This window comes from Coccomyxa subellipsoidea (genome assembly GCF_000258705.1).
Source record: "Coccomyxa subellipsoidea C-169, whole genome shotgun sequence".
In the NCBI taxonomy this organism is placed as follows: Eukaryota; Viridiplantae; Chlorophyta; class Trebouxiophyceae; family Coccomyxaceae; genus Coccomyxa; species Coccomyxa subellipsoidea.
In genome coordinates, this window is record NW_005178039.1 from 1,672,623 (window position 1) to 1,693,471 (window position 20,849).

At 50.4% G+C, this 20,849-nt stretch overlaps 6 protein-coding genes across 6 annotated transcripts; 3 read left to right on the plus strand and 3 right to left on the minus strand.

The window, feature by feature from the left end:
* Window positions 1-441: 441 nt before the first annotated feature.
* On the plus strand, window positions 442-1,256 carry COCSUDRAFT_9286 (ubiquitin fusion protein; the record flags this gene model as incomplete). Its single annotated transcript, XM_005649777.1, has 4 exons — window positions 442-487; window positions 658-744; window positions 919-1,021; window positions 1,166-1,256. Coding segments are annotated over 4 exons (327 nt in total), but the record flags the coding sequence as incomplete, so codon positions are not given.
* Window positions 1,257-5,208: 3,952 nt separating this feature from the next.
* On the minus strand, window positions 5,209-6,476 carry COCSUDRAFT_32604 (hypothetical protein). The gene is made up of 5 exons (XM_005649778.1): window positions 6,426-6,476; window positions 6,166-6,251; window positions 5,943-6,074; window positions 5,665-5,834; window positions 5,209-5,453 (listed from the first exon to the last, which is right to left on the minus strand). The coding sequence occupies exons 3-5, from the start codon at window positions 6,045-6,047 to the stop codon at window positions 5,285-5,287; spliced, it is 444 nt and encodes a 147-aa protein (XP_005649835.1). The 5' UTR covers window positions 6,048-6,074; window positions 6,166-6,251; window positions 6,426-6,476; the 3' UTR covers window positions 5,209-5,284.
* A 946-nt stretch (window positions 6,477-7,422) lies between these two features.
* COCSUDRAFT_35728 (tRNA synthetase class I (C) family protein) lies at window positions 7,423-10,370 on the minus strand (the record flags this gene model as incomplete). The annotated part of the gene is made up of 10 exons (XM_005649779.1): window positions 7,423-7,606; window positions 7,710-7,846; window positions 7,950-8,183; window positions 8,271-8,419; window positions 8,584-8,714; window positions 8,806-9,008; window positions 9,120-9,324; window positions 9,400-9,556; window positions 9,659-9,826; window positions 10,328-10,370. The coding sequence occupies 10 exons, from the start codon at window positions 10,368-10,370 to the stop codon at window positions 7,423-7,425; spliced, it is 1,611 nt and encodes a 536-aa protein (XP_005649836.1).
* An 802-nt stretch (window positions 10,371-11,172) lies between these two features.
* COCSUDRAFT_13591 (UPF0016-domain-containing protein) lies at window positions 11,173-12,285 on the plus strand (the record flags this gene model as incomplete). The annotated part of the gene is made up of 5 exons (XM_005649780.1): window positions 11,173-11,307; window positions 11,433-11,609; window positions 11,710-11,835; window positions 11,953-12,037; window positions 12,125-12,285. 5 exons carry the CDS (start codon window positions 11,173-11,175, stop codon window positions 12,283-12,285), a joined length of 684 nt encoding a protein of 227 aa, XP_005649837.1.
* Window positions 12,286-13,972: 1,687 nt separating this feature from the next.
* Window positions 13,973-15,616, plus strand: COCSUDRAFT_13410 (glycerol-3-phosphate dehydrogenase; the record flags this gene model as incomplete). Its single annotated transcript, XM_005649781.1, has 6 exons — window positions 13,973-14,134; window positions 14,259-14,381; window positions 14,492-14,680; window positions 14,858-15,159; window positions 15,253-15,406; window positions 15,542-15,616. The coding sequence occupies 6 exons, from the start codon at window positions 13,973-13,975 to the stop codon at window positions 15,614-15,616; spliced, it is 1,005 nt and encodes a 334-aa protein (XP_005649838.1).
* A 1,372-nt stretch (window positions 15,617-16,988) lies between these two features.
* On the minus strand, window positions 16,989-17,715 carry COCSUDRAFT_83625 (hypothetical protein; the record flags this gene model as incomplete). Its single annotated transcript, XM_005650105.1, has 4 exons — window positions 16,989-17,156; window positions 17,296-17,414; window positions 17,522-17,582; window positions 17,614-17,715. Coding segments are annotated over 4 exons (450 nt in total), but the record flags the coding sequence as incomplete, so codon positions are not given.
* Between the last annotated feature and the right edge of the window lie 3,134 nt (window positions 17,716-20,849).

Sequence of the window (20,849 nt, forward strand, 5' to 3'; positions counted from 1 at the left end):
ACTCATAACATGAGTTGAACTTATTGAGTTCCATTGTGAATGACTCGAAATGCAAACCCCCAGGTATCCTATGTAGGGTTATAACATGCAAAGGGTGTTGTGTGTCAGGGCTGACCTAAGAGCCGCCAAGATATGCCAAGTCCCACACAAAAAGTGGAGGCCTAGCCAGGACGTGTGAGCCAAGATGCAGGCAAGCGTAGAATGTGATGCTGTTCATATCTGTTCAGAACGCTGTGTCTGATCAAGGACAGCACTGAAGTGCTATTGTTCTGTGCAGGTCTTCATCAAGGGTGTGACGGCCCTTGAGGTCAATGCGAGGTGAGAAGTTGATAAGATGATTAGGCAGAACGTGGACAGAACGTGACACCGCTTAATCAGTATTCTGTGGAGTGTTGGCGACCCCGTTAACAACTCTTCCCCTGACATCCCTGTGCCTGTCGCAGTGACACTGTTGAGAGCGTGAAGACGCAGATCGCGGGCAAGGAAGGTGCGTTGAGTTGATAAACACGTGTTATTGAGCAACCCATGTGCAGTTTACTCCTCGAGAACGAGCTGCAGGGTGTGCAGGGTGTCACTCCTGGGGGCGATCAGAAAGCTGGATGGGTTCAGTTCTGGAGTTGTGACACTATGCATTGAGTGGTGCAATGGTTGTCGCAGGCATTCCAGCTGAGGTGCAGAGGCTGATCTATGCTGGGAGGCAATTAGAAGATGAGCAGACTCTGGCTCATTACGCGGTTGAGAGGGGTATGCAGCTTGATTACTTGTCTCCACCCAGTGAAAGTCACCTGATCAAAACGACCACATTGACTTTGCTGTATAGCAACGTCTTGTGCATCAAATTGCAGCTGAACCTCATCTAGGAAGGAAGCTAGTGGTTGTCAGCAGAGAGTATCTACTGATTTTGGTCTTTTTTTGCAGATTCCACGCTGCACCTTGTCATGCGGCTGCGTGGAGGCATCATCGAGCCCTCTCTGCAAATTTTGGCCCGCAAGTACAACCAGGACAAGATGATATGCAGGAAGTATGTGGATTTCTCGAGGAACCAGTGCTGTGTTCTTTTATGCAATGCGCTGTGTCTGGAAGAGTAATGTCGTGACATGGGGAGCAAGCTCCAGGGAGAGGAAAACGTTGGGGGTATCTGACCTTTGTTTCCCGGGTGCTGTAGGTGCTACGCTCGTCTGCACCCTCGCGCAGTGAACTGCAGGAAGAAGAAGTGTGGACACACAAACCAGCTGCGTGTCAAGAAGAAGCTGAAGTAAAGCATGCAGAGAGTGTGACGTGTGCAGATGGTACCTCTGAAGGGAGATACTGTGATGCATCAGATCAATGTTGGGTCAATAAGGTTGTTGTCAATCAGAAAGCGTGCACCTGCATATAATACCTTCTCAGTCCCTGCAGGGAATTACTCTTCTGTAAATTAGCTTTTTCCTACATGTATACAGTATCAGAACGAGCTCTATGAGAGCTCTATTTTCATACAGCAGTCCCCACTCGGCATGGCAATAGTAAGGACACATCTGTGGCAGCCATTTTTGTCCTTGCAAGAGGCGACCATCATATGCATGTGGTGGCGCCACCTTGGATATGATAACCCCTCTGAAATTACCAGTTCACACATATATTTCTGCTGATGTCAACACCACAACAATAGTACAAGGAACCCCATCAGATCACATTGGCACAACCTACTGGGCTGCCCAAACCTCTCTTGTCTGTTTTTTTACTTCGTTCCTTTCAATATTGAGTATCTGAAGGAGCGCCCATGCACATGCACGCCTCTGCAACGCGCCATTTGAAGTTGCAAGCTTGGGGGATTGTTGTCCAAGTCTTGGAGCCCGAGTCTGGTAGCAAAGGATCCATTAATAACGATATCAACAGTTGTGTTATTAGCATCAAAATTTGCACAGGATGATGTCTGAAATGCTGCCAGCATCAAATGCTCTTTCGGGTGATACTCCCCACGCATCCAGAAGAGCTTTCTGTGGTCGAGCGGTGTCATATTTGATCAAGTAGCTTCCCCTGCAATACCGCACTTATCAGTGCCCTTCTGCAAGAAATGACTGCTTTGTGAAGCAGTGTCCATCAAAAGAGCAATTTAACAATCAAGGATGGCGCGCAAAAAAGCAGTCATCACCTTGAAGACACATAAATCGCATGCAGGCCGATGTTGAGGCATGTGAATCCTTCCCCGTCAACACATCCAAGCCTCTGCAACCCCAGAGACATGGTGATGGGCACTGGCCCTCCACCAGTATCATTGATTGGAGAATCTCCAGCTGGCCAAACACATGCTCCTGTCCATATTGCTGTGTCATGGCCGCCACTGGGAAGAACCTGACAAGAGGGCACAGCAGGGTGTAAGACTCCCTCTCCAACAGTTGCCCTGCTGTCTTCCAATATTGTCCATGATGGACTAGATGGAGATTTGCGAAAGCTCAAGCAAGTGGTGGGTTCCAGACCGACCTGCAATTCACTTGCTTCCCGGCCCTGAGCAGCCATGCGCACCCAATTGATTTGGTAAGTAACGTTTGCCAATTTGGTCCTTGGCGACTGTAATAGTTGCATTGCAATGTGATATTCAGCCCCAGAACGCAGTAGCAGTGCTGGATGTGTTCCCTCATCAGCACACACCAATTCAACCTCCACAATCCGCAGCATCCTCTTCAGCAAGCCCTCTTTGGGACGGGGCATGAGCTCCCCAAACTTCACGAGGACACAAATTTCGGCCTGTAATGAAAGGCCTCTTTTAGGCATGAGGAAGGAATGTAGCATGCAAGGCAGATGACATATCACGGTTCACACAGAGATGAAATGTAGCACACCATTCATCCATCAGACCGCATCCAGTCATATGTATTGTCGTGGATGGTGCCTCACCTGCCTAATGGACTCCTGCCAGTGTTCCTCTTTGGCTGCGGTGAGGGTTGACACAGTGGAACCGGCACTCAGCGTGCCGGAACTGTGATCCTGCAGCAACGCATTCCAAGGAATCAGGCATGCATGTCATGGTGAGCTTCCTTAATAGGACCTTTTCCCAGCTCAACAATAACATACCCCGTATGATGAGGGCACATCATCGAGCGGTATGTCAGACAGCTGGTGTGCTCCGGATGTGCTGGTGGTGCTCGCAGGAGGAGGTTCGGCTGGCACTCTGCACATTGTGAACATTTCCCTGGACGAGTCAATGCCCTCCATGGAGCCATTTGCAGTCCTGCTGGATGGTTCTTCACCCAGACTGCTGCTCCGCCACACCTTCGATTCAAGTTCACAAGACATCGTTGGCCACATGCTGTACAGGTCAGACATGCGCAGGGCTATTTACATGCTGTTGCAGCACATCCTGAGTATTAGACTGACAAACGCTAATGCCCTACGTTTGTGCTCACACTCAGGGATTGCCATCCAGACAATAACGCGATCAGGCGTCACCATGATTCGTTGGCTGCCTTCTGCCTTGGGAAGAGACATTGAGGGCATCACACTGCTTGTTGAGCTTCTTCCTTTCTTATTCTCCAAAGCGGCCCCCTTGTAGTCGTAGTAGTTTGCCTGCTGCTAACCCCAACACACTTCAATCTGACGCCTTAATCTCACTACACTGGGCATTAGGCATGAAAGCTTGTGCCATGCAAGGAAATCAGAACTTGCTAGGTGAGTGGCTTATGAGACCTTGGATTCTCCACTGACCTCATCTGTGTCTGACTCATCGATTGCAAATTCCACAGCAACTCTGCATGCAGCAAAATTTCCTCACGTCATAAATACCGGTTGGTCGGTCGGTAATGTAATGCCGGTCGTGATTGGGATCTTGCTATCACGGGCATCATCAATCCGGTGATACAGGAATATCTCAAATAAGCTTTTCTCACCTCTCAAAGGAGTCAGGGCTTGAAAGTGTTGCGGCTAGCTCAGCAGATGTCAACGTGCGCTTCAAAGGAGCTCCAGAGTTCACATCCGGTGTGTGTTGACGGCTGCGCAGATCAAAGCCAGCACTGGAGGTCGAAATCGTTGTACGAAGAAAGACCTGGCATTGATCCCAGCAGCAAAGCTACTGTGCATCGTACCCTTCTATGTGCACGGAATTTTTGTGATGGATGGCATTGATTTCCCAGGATGGTCCGGCGTGCTCCAAAGACCACGCCAAGAATTTGCCTGCTAGAAACATCACAGCGGTCCCTTGCTCACAGAGCGATCTGATAAGCATGCCGGACAGCATGTAGTCTGGTGTTTGACATTTTGCCATGCAAGGCCAAAAGCCCAAAAATCATGGTTATCATGACAAGAGTTGCTTACCATAGTAGCTTGTCTGCCTTATAGGTGCTGTGACGTTTCCCAATGCAGTCACTACCGCAGGTTTGGACTGATCCCCCTCTTCAACCACTTTCCTCTTTGTGTTTGGAGGTCTGGGCTCCTTCAAGGAATACTCTGCCACATAAGCCTGCTGTACCTCGCTGAGCGTGGGTGCCAAAACATTAGCCGATGCTGGTGCAGCACGAGGGCCAGCCAGCCTCTTTTGTCCTTCCACACCTGTCAGTCATGGGTTGAAACTGTTTGGTGTAGTCGTGAGAACCTGATCCAGTCATACTATAGTGCAAGGCGAAGCCCAAGCCCTCTTCCTCAGGCAGTGGGTGACGTTTCTCAGCAGGAGCTGCCAGCTGCCAGCTAAACTGAACGGCCACAACACAAACGGGAGGGGGCTACCTGTAGGTTCAGCGTGAGTGTGGAAATATGCGGCACCTAGGATGCCCAACGCCAGCCCCAGAACCAGGCCCAACAAAATGTAAATCCAGTCCAACCCGGTGTCCATTCCAAATGTGCACTTTGTAGGCCAACCTTGTGTGCTCTTATGTCCAAGTATATTTAGATTCTTAAAAATTTTTATGATGAAAAGGCATTACATATTGTATTGCAGTATGTAAGCCTCATCGGGCGCTGCAGACTTGCGGCATGTGCGCAGAAAGAGCAGGAGAGGTTGATTATTTGTAGCAAAGACTTGCTGCCGTCTGCCTTACACAGCCCAAGAAAATTGAAGATCACGAAACACTGCGATGAGGGTCCCTTCAGAGGTTCGCGCCCAGAATCAGACTTGGATTGTGCGTTGTCCAAGAAAGGGATCACAACTATCGATCTGGGGTGCTTGAGAAATCTGTATGGGTCACATGCAGGGATTGACTCCTTGCAATGCAAGGCTTGAATTTCTTGATTGAGTCTGATAACTGTTGTAAGATTACATGGCTATCGTGTGTTGGTTGGCAGCACGCAATGACAACACGGATGGACAACCGAACTAGCCGATAACTGTCCCTTTTGAGTCCAATTCAAGACAGCGCTCGATGACCTTCTGGAATGAAGCCGTCGAAGCCATCGTATATTGCAAGGAGGTGAGGGCATCCTCAGCTGCAAAAACATCTCCGCCATATGCTCTGTCCAGAACATCATCCAGATGCCTGTATGACCTGGGACAACAATGTGATTGTTATGAAGTATCAATGCTTGCAGGGGATGAATTCCAGGTCATCAGACGGTCTCGTATGCATGACTGTCAGTGCCAGTGCTATCATAAGATGGCCACCACCCATAACAATTCATATGCCACAAGCAAGGGCTGCCGCAGCGCGGATATTAAGGTGCAGCAGTGTTTCCAAGGCCAGCAGCAGATCATCTCACCTGATCAAGTCTGTGAGGGCGTTGGCAGCATCTTTTCGAAGCTCATCCTTTGTTGGTGGCAGGAGGGACACAACATTCTTCTCAATCAGCCTGTATGTGCATGCATCACCAATGCCGAGCTGACCCTGTAGGAGCGACATCTTCGTTTCTAACGTGTCTCCTTCTGACGCCTGCGAGAACAACTTTTACTTAATACTTTTAGCACAGTGAAGACCCGATAAGCAACACATCTTGCATGGCTGTGTGCTGTCATGTAGCAACAATAGGACGATTCCCACCGGGAAGATGTAACAGTTGAGACTCGCACTCCGAACCATTGAAAGGGCAGTTTTGTATATCAAGGGATCAGGATTGTACACATTCTGAGCTTCCAGAGCCTTCATGGCGGTCTCAAGTCGCTGTTTTGAAGCCTGTTGCATCAGATCAATATCAGTGCTGGGCACATTGTCGCCTGGCAGGGAGAAGACAAAAAGTGCACCAGCACTCAGGATGCTGTGTAACCTTTATTGGGGAAAGTATGAATTTCCCAGCGTTTGATCTTTGGCGGTCCCTCAGAAAGCGAACTGGCCCATGTAGCAGGCCCTTTCCTGTATCAACCAACAGCAGTGCATTGAGGAATTAAGATAAAGCCAACCCTAATTTCACAACCTGAGTGTGATGCATGTGGACAGACGGACTGTGGACATCACTGTTCCGATGTATCACTAAGAGCAGGTGCAGAGTGAAGCGAAATCAAATCGGTAATGAGCTACTAGGCGTACTAAGTTGAGTCTGGGGGTCTTCGGCAGCGTTTGCCTGTAGAAGAGAGCTTTGCAATCCCAAAATGCCTCCCAAGGCCAGTAGTGCTGATCTTCTGCCTGTCTCTCCTGACGATGTAAAAGGACTTTGCGCACAGGATATCGCACACTTCATTTCTCTCGTGGAAAAATTGGATCTCCGTCGCAGAAGATAGCACGAATAGTACGGTGGCAACCTTGGAAAGGGATATCCACACCCAGCATGCCCATGGAAAGGATGACAGTCAGTGAAGAAGCCTGCTGCTGTTGTTCTGAAGCTATGCATACTGTATGATACTTTGATTGCCAACCTGATTAAATAGGAGGGTGGAATAGATCCTACTTTGAAGTGAAATCTCGGATGAGGTGTTGTGATCTATTGACATCAAATGTCTGCCCGACAGGGCCACAGGGCATGGGGTTCCGTTGGGCTTTAGGCAATCACATGTGGCTTGGCAGTGCAGCAAGTGCAGGATGCATGGCGGCCAGAAAGCCTGCAATTCAGTAGCTAGTCATTGGGGATGAGCTGAAGATCGGAGACCCCATTCATGAGAGGCAACAACATTGCTTTGTCAGGCGCGGAGTTGTCTAGACAGCAGATCTGTAGACAGTGCCATTTGCTTCCGAAGCAAACCGAGAGTCTCAACTTAATTTTAAAGCTTGTGCAGGTGCACGCCCGACCCATGCCTGATAGGTCTAGACAGTGTCACCGTGACCGTTATGGCAAGACTTGTTTGGTTAGGCATCCAGCAATCCAAGCAGGGCTGTGGCGGTACTGTCGCACCTTGAGGTGAGCTTAGCCTGAGGATTTGTCATGACCTAATCAGCAGGATGCACCGCTCGGGATGCACAAACTTCTTGAGTCAATTGGATACTCCTGGTATGACTAAGCAGACTGGGGCCGCCGGGCTGTGCATGACACGGACATGTAGTCTTCCTTCAGGAAATATTATGCACCAACAAGAAAGTCTGAAAAGAGTCCTTAATTACTTTGAGAGTCTGGGATGCCCGGCCGCCACAGCGTGCCTTCAGATCCATCCATGATCATGATCCCCCGCTCAGCAAGGAAAGCTCGTTCCTTGTCTGCTGATGCATAGTCCTTTGCCGCCCTGGCGACTGCTCGCCTCTCTATACTCAACTCGACATCCTGCTCCTTCAACCCAGCCCTGCACGAAACACCCCTGACACTGTGAAGGCGTAAATTGCAGGAGATCCCATCAGCAAGCATAGTTCATTTGCTCATACCGCTCATCTAGGAAAGACACTCACCTGTGGAGCGCCCGCTGGCGCATTTCCACCAAGACAGCTCCAATATCTCCAGCGCCAAGTCCCAAAAGCTCCAACACGGAGTTCAGGGCCTGTTGTAAAGTTGCTATTGTCTGCAGTCTGCCTCCAGCCTTCTTCCCCTACAGATGAGCAACGGCCGATTCCTGAAGCACCAATTGTCCAAAGTATAGGATGAAAACAAGATTTTTTCCAAAGTCACTGTATCCATTGAGGGGCACCGACCTTCTTGGTATGGAGAAGGTCATTCATTGTTTTGAGTGGCTCTGACAGGGCTGCAAATGCCTGTGGTGTGTTCAAATCATCGCATAGACTGGCTTCCACTGACTTGAGTAGCTTTGTGCCGTTACTGTGCTGTTCTGTTGCCACAGACACCTGTTCCCCAGCTGCAGCAGCTGCTGTCAGGGCAGCTTCTGCATCCTGCAGGGTCTGGTAGATGTAATAGAGCCGGTCCGATGCCTGCGCACATGCATAGAATGATGCTGCTGAAAACCAACACCAGCTCAAATGGACACAAAAGGCAGGAGTGGAGGAAACCTGGAGTACCTCCTGAAGGCTGCGTTCTGTGTAGTTTATGGCTTGGCGGTACTGTGTATTGATCAGAAACCATCGCAGCGCCATTGGATGGTACATTTGCAGGACATCCCGGATTGTAAAGAAATTTCCCAATGACTTGGACATTTTCTCGCTGTCCACTGTGAAGATAGCACACTGACTATCACAATGCGTCCTTGGGCAGAGGCACATGTATGCTAAATATTGCAAAAAGACACACAAATCGCAATTAAAGGCATGCTCAGAGCTGGGCAAGACACTGCGGGGTGTGATGCATGTTCCCTGAAGACGAAAAGGGGCGGACCATTGACGAAGCCGAGGTGCATCCACCACCGCACGAAGTCGCGATGGTCAAGCATGTTCTCTCTATCACATTCGCAGGCAGCAGCCTGTGACTGGACCAGCTCATTGTCATGGTGTGGATGAATGAGGTCCCTGCAATGTCAGCCAAAATGTCAAAAAAAGGGGAGTACAGGCGGTAGGGGCTCTTCCAGCAGCCAGGAAGAAGGCAAATTTTGAAGCTCACCTGCCGCCCCCGTGGATGTCGATGATGGGCCCCATGAGTTCACGTATCATGGCGCTGCATTCGATGTGCCACCCTGGGCGGCCTGGCCCCCAGGGGCTGTCCCATTTCGGCTCTCCCACTTTCGCTGCTTTCCACAGGACAAAGTCTGCTGGATTCCGCTTTGTCGTATTTACAGCGACGCGCTCTCCCGCTCGATTGTCATCCTGCGCACACTCAATGCTGAAGCCAGGCACCATGAATTTCCATTCAGCACATATAATGTGGTAAATCCTGAAGCTCAGGAAGCACAAAGCATATTGACGTGGGAAGCCTACCAAAGAGCGCCCCGATAGGCGGCCATAGCCAGGCACACTTTCGACGGAAAACCACACGCTCCCATCAGCCTCATAGCCATGCCCGGCTTTGACAATGCGCCCAATCATGTCCACCATCTGAGAGATGAAGTCGGTCGCCTTTGGCTCGCTGGTGGGCGCTAGGCAATTCAAGGCGTCCATGTCCGTGTGAAATTCGTGTATGAACCTACATGTCTGGCATGATCAGCACAGGGGCAACAATCCCACACCATGCATTCACCAACTACCATGAGGGTCTTACCTCTGGCTCAGCTGCAAAGGATCCTCTCCTGTTTCTGAAGCTCTCTTGATGATTTTATCATCGATGTCAGTGAAGTTTCGGACGTAATCGACCTCATAGCCAAGGTGTCGGAGGTACCGGAAGAGCACATCAAATGCGCAGTAGACGCGAGCATGACCTGCAAGGACAAATAATTACCCCACGAGCAGGAGTCGCCATCTGAGCTTTCATCACAGAGGGTCACGTGACCAAGACAATGCCAGAATGCATCATTACCCACCGACATGACTGTAATCATACACAGTGACACCGCAGCAGTACATGCTGACTTTGTTGCCCTGGCCTGGCCGTGGCTGAAAAAGCTCCTTCCTGCCTGACATCGTGTTGTGCAGCCAGAGATCTTTGGGGTGCTCTTGCAGTGCATCATCTGAGGTGGTTGATGACAGTTCTCTGCTTGGCTTGACACAGTTTAGCACCTGCAGTCCACAGAATCGTTCAATACTGCGCCTGGACCATGTCATGGACTTCCAGCATGACTACAAGCGACAAGAAAAGAGGAGCATGACACCTTCTCGCAGCGCTTCAGGGGTGTGAAAGGACCACAGCGGTCTCTACTGCTTGGCAGCGGCCACCACCTCCAGCGCCTTGGAAGCGGTATGTGATTCAAATGGAGGTGGAAACCGAGCAGGGGTGACGCGATCGAGACTCTACTCATTGAGTGAAATCTGCAGAACAATCTGCACACACTGGATGACCAGGGTGGATCACCTGGCCCGATGTACTGGTCTGGTGAAATCGAAGCACTAGACAGCGCTACGGATATGTGGCATTGGAGACATTTTTTCTACTCTGAGACAATAACGCAGCTGTTATAGTGGTAGATTCGTGAACAGTATCCCCTGCATCTGGTGCCAGCAGTGTCGTCAGCAATGCCATCGATTGAGCCCACTGGCCTCTGGGCAGCTGCTCTGCAGCCCAGCTGGGCAGCCCATTCCACATGGGACACCAGACACACAATCTTGTCTTTGAGACAGGAGCTTGTAAACAGATATTCGGGGCGATCGTCCCGAGCTGCGACTTAATTTTGGACCCAAGCCTTACTGTGCATGCAATGAACGCCGGGACAGCCAACTTCACGCATATTTGCCAGCTGACATCTCCCCAGGAGCAGAGAGTTGCGTGCCTGCCTAAAAGGCTTTTCAAGCCTTTTCGAAATGACTGGCAGGGACAGTGTAATTCGAACTTGCGTTTTACGGGATCGCGCAACAAATCTGCGGGATCAAGAAGGCCAGCGACAGGCATTAGGATGGTGCACACTGGTGCTGGATCGTCAGCGTCGCAACCATCAGGCGCTCCAAAAGACCCTGGGGGAGGGTGCGATTCTGAAGGAATGCGATGTCCATTAATTCAGGTCACATGTCCATATCACTAGGCAACTCAGTGAAGGTGAGCAGCTTCGGTGAGGCTTCAGATGCTGAGGGAACACTTTTTGTTACAGGACGATATTCAAGGGAGTCTCTTGGGGAGCGGGAGCATTGATTCTTGTGGCTGCAGGTTGGGCTATTGCCCACAATGCGGGCTACACCCCTCTTTTGAAGGTAAACCTGGAGTTGCACTGCGCAGTGCTGCTTGCTTGCACAGATGAAAAATACCCAGTCAAAAGGCGAGCAGCATTCGTTATCACGCTTGCAGAGCATCTTCTCAAGGAAGATAAGAACCCCCATTGATGTCTGGCGGACCTGCAGCTGCCTGCTGTTACACCAAGTCCGCCAGGCGTTTCAACACCCTTGGCTGATGGCATGCGTTGTGCAGGACTGGGCGGCAAATTCAGCTTTGGGGAAATCAGGATTTTTAGCTGCGTTCACACTGATATTCTTGTCAGAAATTGGAGATAAGACATTCTTCCTGGCAGGGCTCCTGGCTATGAAGGTATGCAGCTCTTGACTGCTTACAAAAGGCAGCACTCAACTTGCATAGAATTACATACGGTCTATCACGATTTATCACTGAAAAATGCTCAGCGCTCATATTGGCTTCCAATGATTGTCATGCAGGTTGGACGTGCCATAAGTTTTATTGGCTCAACGCTTGCGTTGGCCCTGATGACTGTCATCTCAGTTCTCATAGGTTATGGATTCAAGAGTGTGCCTGATGCCCTCAAGAGCAGTGTGCCCGTTGGCCGCTACTTGTCCGTAGCTTGCATGGTGTACTTTGGCGTGCGAACCCTGCAGGTAAGTGACTCATGTGATAAGTACCGATCAGCAGAATCCAAAGAGTGAACACAGGTTGTGAAGTGTCTGTTGAGTGTGAGGCCTTGCATGGCTACTCCAGGAAGCATGGCAGACACCGGATGAACCAGATGATGGAGGCGAGTTTGCATCTGCACAACTAAGTCTGGACGAGGCGGAAAAGAGCGGAGGACTAAAAAGCCAGACAGCTTGGCAGGCGGTGCTGCAGGTGCGCACCACACATTTGGCTTTTGACTATGTTCTAATAATTCCTTGATTGAGGTGCTTCAATAGCAAAGCAATCAGCCAGTACATTATGAGACTGACAGAATGCTGTGACTTGCAGGTTGGCTCCATTATTTTCTTAGCTGAGTGGGGCGACCGTTCTATGCTGGCCACAGTGGCGTTGGGTGTCTCACATTCACCCCTTGGTATGTCCTACTTAAACGTTACCTCTCAACATGTGCCTCTTTGTGGTCCTATGGAACGCTTGTGAGGGCAAAGATAAATGAATGCAGGTGTTGGTGTCGGCGCCATACTTGGCCACGGGCTTGCCACGCTGCTGGCCGTCACGGGGGGTGCTCTTGCATCTCAGTACGTCTCGGAAAAAACATTGGGATTCATTGGCGGAACACTCTTCCTCGTTTTTGCCGTAGCAACTCTTCTTGGTGCGTTCTGAGATGCCATCATGGAATGTGCTGTGGACCATTATGAGCGTTGAAAGGGTCTGCATCCATTGCTCGAGCCAGCCTTCGGCAAAAAATGTCGCAATGATGCGCATGGCCGATATCAACAAATTTCTGAGATATTAATTCTTTGGATTGTGTCAGTTTCCTGGCACAGTACGCATTGTGAAGAAGTCTCTGTGCGAGAGAGTCCTTACCGCTTGCACTCTTGTAGAAGATACTGCGGAACTGTGCTTATACAAAGAGTAGGCTCCATCTGTAGGAGTTTGTTGACTTTGAGGGTTGGGATTCCCACTCCATGACGAATGCCACTCGCCCAGCCAGCTTATTAAGTGCTGAAGTACTTGATCGTGATCATGATCACATATTATCGAGCCCTGAGGGCTGTCTTTAAATTTAACTTCTTACAAAGTAGTACTATAGAGTCAACAGGCACTACAACAGTGGCACTTCTCAAGTGCAATTCCCCTTGTCCGACTAGGAGTCCGACTCAGAGTAGACCTTGCAGCTGCAGCCTGCAGGCTCAACTGCCTAGGTCTGCCGTAGTGACTGCCAGTGGGCTATAGCTGGTGCTGCAGCTGCAGCCTATTAAGATATTGCACGCATGTGCACAAGGCTGCATTCGAACTGACTACAGACCTGCAGAGTGTGTGAACACAGCCGTCTATTCCGTTGCTTTTTCACCAACTTTAATTTCTGTAAAAATCAGCATATGTTTCTCTGAGAGCCTGTGCCTGGAGCTACGCATGCATGGCTTAAAATGGCAACGTGACTCAACATCATCTGGTGCTGAGGTGGCTCAGCCGCTCTTCGCCTTTCATCGCGCGATTTATCCCCTTCTCATTACTAGAGGAAGCCGGCAATGGTCACATGTTGAAATCTTGTATGTGCAACGGTGTTGGCTCGGAGGCTTTCCAGCAGCCTAAGATCTCAATTTCAGTGCGGCAAAGGAGCCTCTTGTCTTCAGTCAATTGTCGTGTGCTATCTGGGAGATCAATTTGTAAGGCGGTACCAAAAGATAGACGTCCTCAGGTGACAAAATGCGCTGCAGCTGCAAGCCGACCAGATAAGTCGTTTGCGAAGCAGACAAGTGTGGGATGTCGTGGAAAGCCTGCATTTGCCCAATCAGGAAGCAGTTCGACGCCCATCAGGAATGCTAACTCCTTGAAACGTCAGTATGCAAGTGATGTGGGGGTGGAGGAGCAGCAGAGCGGGTAAATCTCTCACCCAAAGGCCTGTGGGGTTCTTGTCCAGTAAGTAGAGGATTGTGGCATTCTGAAGCACTCCTCAATCTTGTCTAGGCATTCAAGTGACGCTGTGTTGCCTCACAGGTTGGAAAATCCGCCAGAAGCAGGCATTCTCCCAGAGGCTGTGGTGAAGTCTCTTGATGGGGAATACCAGGACAGTTATGCCGACCGTCGAGCATCTGCATCCGCAGCATCCACCAGCAGTTCTTCCACATCTGCATTTCCTGCAAATGGCAGTGGCCTCTTGTACCCTCCATCGGAGCGCGGTCACATCCGTGACTCCTGGAGGCACCTAATGCGGTGGTCCCGCGCATGGCGGACAGCTGGCGACAACAGCGCCAGCTTGATTGGTCGGTTGGACAAGGTGTGGCCTCATCATTTCCACATGCATGCCGCATGCTGAGCAAAGGTAGAATCTGGTCGTTCATCTTGCATGCATGTGCAGGTTGTCGTGTTTGGTGGAGGCTCCTTTGGGACTGCCATGGCATGTGCATTGGCTAGCCAGAAGTCTCAGCTCAACGTCACTCTTCTGTTGAGAGACCCCTATGTCTGCAAGGGCATCAATGAGCAGCATGTCAATACCCGCTACCTGAAGGTGCAGATCGTGCCAGAAGCCCTGCAAGCCCTCACGCACCCACATGCTTTATTGCTCAGGCACTTCTGCAAGGTATTGGCCTGATGAATAGCGCTGACAAGCATAAGGCGGTGTGATGTTACAGGAGTACGTGCTCCCCAGCAATGTTGTGGCAACAACAAGCGCCACAGAAGCCATACAAGGGGCTCAGTATGCCATACATGCAGTTCCCGTCCAGCACAGTCGTGCCTTTCTGAAGAGCATTGCGGTAGGCGCTTCTCAAACTTCTGTGAGACTTCTGCTTCCAATGCTTTTCAATGAATTACCTCCACTGAATGGGTAATTGAAGTGTGGAACTGGCATTCCTATGTGCTGCAGGATATTCTCCCACCAGATGTGCCAATCATATCTGTGAGCAAGGGGTTGGAGATGGGTACGGGCAAGATGATGAGCGAGGTCATCCCAGATGCGCTCGGTCGTAGGCAGCCAGCTGCCTTCTTGTCAGGCCCCTCCTTCGCAAAGGAGATGATGGATTTGCGTCCCACCGGAGTGGTTGCTGCCTCTAAGGTGATCAACACAGTCAGCATTGCCTGAATTTCTGCCTCTTGGGGACAGCTGAAGGCTGATTAAGAGCTGAGAATATGTCCTGCACTCTGTGATGTATGCCAAATTTGACATGGTAGGCCAATTCTCCGGCAGACATCTGTGGTGTTTGGAGTTGAGAACATGCTTTGTGCTCTGCAGGACAAGAAGCTGGCCAGGGAGATGCAGTGCCTTTTTGCCAGCCCATATCTCCGTGTCAACATCACAACAGATGTCACTGGTGTGGAGATTTGTGGAGCGCTGAAAAATGTACTGGCCTTGGCGGCTGGAATTGTGGAGGGCCTGGATCTGGGCAACAATGCCATGGCGGCCTTGGTGGCGCAGGGCTGTGCAGAGATCCGCTGGCTGGCTGAAAAGATGGGAGCCAAGTCCGCCACAGTGTCAGGCCTTTCGGGGCTGGGAGATATCATGCTTACGTGCTATGGCTCGCTCTCCCGTAACAGGTAGCCAGTCATCAAATTTGTTTGCAGTTTTTAATTAAATTGATAGGTTGTATCGTGGTAGATGTTGAGCAATGAGAATTTCTATGCATGCAGGTCCGTTGGAGTGCGCTTGGGCAGAGGGGACGCTCTGGCAGACATTCTGGCAAGCAGCAGTCAAGTGGCAGAAGGAGTTGCTACTGCGGGTGTTGTTGTCAGTCTGGCACGCACCTATCGTGTCTCCTTGCCTGTCCTTACTGCAGTCGCCCAGGTACTTGGTGCTCTTGCTTTGCTGTGTCCATTGTCCAAACATCACTCATGCTCACTTCTTTAATCAGTGTGACATGTACACTTTGGAATATCCGAACAACATCACCTGTAACTCTCTCCCCTCATCTGTTTGCAGGTGCTTGATGGAGCGTTGAGTCCAAAAGAAGCTGTTTTTGAGATAATGAACCTTCCTCAAATTGAAGAGTCATAAGGGAGTGGTGGGTTGAGCTCATTGCTGGGTAAAGATTTCTACGGTATGGATCTGAGAGAATTGCAGCATCATCAGAGCTCATGCTCTGCAATTTTGGATTGACTTCAGCTGAAGATTTACATTGACTGTCTTACGGTATACTTTGTTGATATTTTGCAAGTCTGGGTTGGTGTGCCATAGTTTGCGGAGTATTGATATTGCGGTCTATTCTAAGAAGAGACCTCCTGCAAGATTAGAGAGGCGCTGAAGCTCTTTAGTTTACAAAAGGTTGCCTGGGGCAAATTCTAAGTGACCTGATAGCCACAGCTTCCAGGATGTTTGACATCACAATAAGGACAATTTTGTTGCAGCGTTCCTCACTCTATTGTCTTCAATGTATCAAAAGCCTGAATTGCTAGTAAGGACCATTAGGCTCATGCCTAGGATAACTTGGCATTTAAAGCCCATACCAGCAGATTCCTTCCAAGAAAAGCAGCAGGCAAGTCACCGAGCTGTGCGAAAGGTTGAAGTATTCCATACTTGTGCAAGAAAGTCTGCAAGACAACCTGGGGCCGACCTCCGGCTTTCTCCTGCTTGAACAATCCTTGAACGAGGACACCTCATCATTTTTTGACATACACCAAAGGCCACATATATGAGCTTTTGAATGCGTCTGGTTTGCAGCAGCCTGCGAATGTACACTGTTGCCATAATGGAAGCTGTAGTAGCTTGCTAGCCATCTCAGCGCTGATCGCTCACAGCAGTTCCTGACACATAATCCTGCCTGTTCATTGGCAATGCTAAATGTACAGCTCTAGATATATTGTCTGTCAGGCATGTGCCTCATTGCTTGGCCAGGTGCAGAGCCTCATTTAATAGACTGTGTCGAAGCCCCCAGCCAGTGCAGAAATTGGTCGGCAGTGAGTGAAGCAAGCTGCCCGAACATGACAGGTTCATCCCTTAGCAATGATGGCTTCAAGTTGCTGGAAGGAACCTCATCAGCTATTGCACCCCCCCTACTTTTGACTTGGTCACACCAAGAGCAAAATTCTGTACCTGTGCAATCAGCAAAGAAGTACATTCAGCCCTGGGTTTAACGTTTGAAAGAGAGAAACATTGCATCTTTGCCATCCAGCAAGGCTGATGGGAAGAACTGCAGGATTAAGCACACGGCACAAAGTGAAGGTTGGGAAGACGGCACACCTCATTCCCATCCTTGTCTAAGCTAGGCGGGTTCTCAACTACGACTGACTGCGTCAAGGTCCCAGAGCCGCTGCCTCCAGCACCCGTCGCTGCACTGTTGCTACTGGGGTCTGGCAAACTGGGCAGATCCAAAATTGATCAAGACGTGGATACACAAGATCTTGTTTTCAAGAAATTTGAAGCACATATTTCACGCGGGTAGTGTGTCACACCTCTGCGCTGACTGGGCCTGCATGAGTGAGCTGCCTGTCACAGCCGTGACATTATTGCAGACAGCACACTTCACTGACTGGGCTCCATGCGCAAACATGAGCGTCATGTTGCAGAAAGCACATACCAGATGACTGATCTGGTTTGCCTGCACCCGCACAGCACGTGGCACGTGTGTCAAGTCACTTGAACCGTGATTCCCTTGCCAACCACCTCAGCTTTAGCCCCTTGCGGCATCATGCACATTCCGATGGCTTCCTGGCTGCGGGGTGAATGCAGAGCCGCACCGCATGCGCACAGTTGACCGTGCTGCACATGGAGCACTGCACTTGGCTTGCACCTCGCGGATACATTAGTACCACTCTGCAAGACGTGTTGCTACAGACGAGCTGGGCCATGTCCCCCCCTGCTTGCATCCAAAACCTTCAGGCAGGGGTCATCTGAGAGATCCAGACGCGTTGTTGCAAGAAGCACCAAATCACACCCCAAATTTATTAGATATTGTGTGCCCACCTCCTGCTGGAGGAACAGCGGTGATATGGCCACAGCGGGCACAACGCACGTTCTGGGCCCCCTACGCAAAGCCAGATGTCGATGAGCCCGACAATAGCAGTGCAGCACAAATACTTCCAGGCAGTCTGAAAAAGGGATCTTGCCTGGGGATACATGAGAAGTGTTCTGCAGCCTGCGCAAACAACTTGGCTCTGCGCGTCTTGACCTGCAGCCAGTTGAACAGGCGATCAGGTGAGAGCGGAAGCAAGACCTTGACAGCCATCTTTGATTTTATGCAGCAATGTTATTGTACCTGGCCCCGGAGGCGGTCTGTAGTAAGGTGGTGCAATGCTAGGCAGCATCTGATTTGCAGTAGAATTCATTTCTGACAGTCCCTGGACCCTCTATGATAGATCTCTACCACTCTGCAATTTCTTTCGGGGTGCTCCACCGCATTTTCCGCAAATGAGAGGGCAAAGAAATCCCTGTTTCATGCCATGAGCAGTGCTCATTGAGCACCACCTGGCTCTGCAGATGTTAGGTTTTGGGAAGGGTCAATCATGATAACGAAAGCCCACTCTTCCTTCTTTCCAGGGCAAATTTTTGGTGGAAAGCATTGCTTCTTGGTGGAACCTCAGTGTCTTAGAGTGAGACTTATCAGTATGGCTGACTCCCGTCCTGTGATGCAGCGTAGTGCAATTTCTGCCCCACTGCGCCCCTGTCACATCAACCGGGCCTTCAAATCAGGGACGGGCTGCAAAAACGGGCTGCAAAAATCAAAAGTGGTGCTTGTTTGCCAGGCCACAGCAGCTGCTCGCAGGGAAGTTCTCCTGTCAACAGGTTTGCATCTCATGATCACGTTGGCATGCAGTCGCTGTCAGCGTATTTGCTTGGTACTGTCATGCCATTTGTGGTCTTCTTATGCATGGTTAACGTTTTGTTGTGATGACCAGGAGGTGCTGTGGTGCTGGCGGGACTGCAAGCTGTCCTGAGTCGGCCAGCCTTTGCTGATGGCTTGGAAAAGAAGACGATCGCTGTTCAGTACCTCAGCGCTTTCCAAAGAAGTGATCAGAAGGAGGCTTTTCGCGTGAGGAAACCGCTTCTAATTCCGTTTCAGACGTCTGCATCATGGGTGCTCTATCAGTGGCAACTCCCAATATTTGGTACAAGTACTATGTGAGCTCTGACATGGGATTGGTGGCTCTTGGCCCAGGTGCGGGCCGAGAGTGAGCTGAAAAAGGTCCTGACTGCAGAAGATGCCCCGCTTGCTCTGCGCGTGGTCCTCCATGATGCAGCAACATATGATCTAGCTAGTGGGACTGGGGGCCTCAACGGCTCAATTGCTAAGAGGTCTGACTGATGTTCTGCTGCTGCTATGTGCACAATCACTGTTGCAAAGAATTTCAGTGTCACAATGAATGGCAACTTGGATCAGATTGTGCCAATGATGTTGCAGCGATGAGTTGAATAGGAAGGAGAATGAGAGTCTGAAGTCGATCGTACAGAAGCTCCAGACCGCCAAGGATAGCATAGACGCAGGGAATGTCAAAAGAGGTGCGATGAGTGCTCAGAGGCCTCTGTGTGTGCATGATATGGTCCAACGTGCCCATTGTGCTGATGCATTCAGGCATGCATGCAACATCTCCCCCTCTGATGCACAGGAATGCCACCCATCACCTGGGCCGATCTGTCAGTTCTGGCAGCAAAGGTGGCAGTACAGAAGTCTTGGTTTGTTGCCAAGGCGGCGCGCCTGGGACCAGGTGCTGACGTCAACACCATCTCTTCAGCTTTTGGAGCTGACTGGCCAGTCGTCCTCGGGCGCATGGACAGCGCTGCTGCAGACCCTGCCGGCCGCATACCTGACCCCGCAACTGCCAGCCCCCTGGAGATCAGGGTGAGAGCCTGTCAAGACTTTCATTTCACCAACAGTGTTGTCACAAATAGGAAAATTAACAGGGGCTTGGCTTTGTGATCCCAGTTTGTCACAGCGGTTCAGTCAATGCCTTACATTGTGCAATTCCCAGGCCTTCCTTCGCACGCTCGGCACCCCAAGCCAAGGGGGAGGAGGCCCGTTTGCTCCGAAGCCACTGTTCTGGGAACGTCCAGCTTTTGTGCTCTGGACTGCTGCCCAAGATGATACCCAGAAGACTGAGGAAGACTTTGCCGCCGCTGATCCGGAGTTTGCCCAAATCAAGCAAAAGTATGACAGGAGCAGGAAGACAGTGACAAGAACTGGTAGCCTTCTACTCATGCTCTCTCTGCCTGCTGCTTGCCAAATACTTGCTCGCGTTTGAGTGTCATCCAAGCCACTGCAAAAGCGTGCTCTTCTAATGAAAGTATGCCAACTGCAGATTATGAGGTAGATTTTATCGACTTCTTCACTCGTCTCACCAGCAGCAAAGTTGGAGCAAAGTTCAATCTAGAATATTATCTGACTCCTATTGATTTAGAGCTTCCAAAGCTCTGAATCAAGGCAGCGCTGTCGGGTAGGGTAATGGACTATGCCCACTGAGTTCACTTCAAAGTTCTGCATTTTGCAGAGTGTTAAAGAGTCTGACGAGAGTGTGATGTTTGTGTGAGACTAGGTTATCTGCGCTGTGAACTAGCAAGCATGTTGCCCCCATGGGTTGTCATATAACACACATTACAACGTTTTTGAGATGCTGTAAGCAAGTGTTGGCCAGTAATGCTCATGACAACCGGTAGCGGCCATTACATAGTGCACTGTATGGCATATACCAGCTAGCCAGCTACCAGGCCAGGCCAGTGGCATATACCGTACGGTGGTATCACGCGTGGTATCAATTCAAATAGCTTGTATGCAAAATAGAGGAGGAGCTGCCTTTCCCTCAGGGAAAAGGATTCCTGCTTACCTAGTAGGTGACACCTCGTGAGTTCTACTTGTACTGCTTCCTGGTTATTAGTGCGCGCGCGCCGCTGCGGGGGTACCGGTCTTAGACCTCCGATCTACACCTCAGGGCAGGCGGATAACATACCATGATAGCGAACTTAGTGCTTTCTGATTGCTAAGAACTTGTCACAACTCTCTCAGCGAGAGATGGTACTGCATGAGTATTTACTAAATGCCATTGTTCCAGCAGTGCTCCTGAACTTGCATGCACATATACGCACAGGCCGTGGCCGGCCAGGGGATAATTGTACTGTGCTGTTGCTGCACCATCTTCAGTTGCAAGGCCGCCCTCCTTCATACCTGGCGCTCAGCCTGCATATCGTCCTCGAGCTTGACCTCAGGCTGCCAACCGGTGGATTCCATGATAATGTGAAAACTGGCAAATATGGCCTGGTTAGGCACACTCCCAAGTGCCCTGCATCCAGTGGCCGTAACATC

What these genes read in the sequence shown, in the direction of transcription:
- COCSUDRAFT_32604 (XM_005649778.1), bottom strand. Translation starts at nt 6,047, where the DNA reads ATGAAGGCTCTGGAAGCTCAGAATGTGTACAATCCTGATCCCTTGATA. An exon ending in TCAACTGTTACATCTTCCCG is followed by an intron (nt 5,835 to 5,942) that starts GTGGGAATCGTC and finishes TTGTTCTCGCAG; the next exon opens with GCGTCAGAAGGAGACACGTT. An exon ending in GCCCTCACAGACTTGATCAG is followed by an intron (nt 5,454 to 5,664) that starts GTGAGATGATCT and finishes TTGTTGTCCCAG; the next exon opens with GTCATACAGGCATCTGGATG.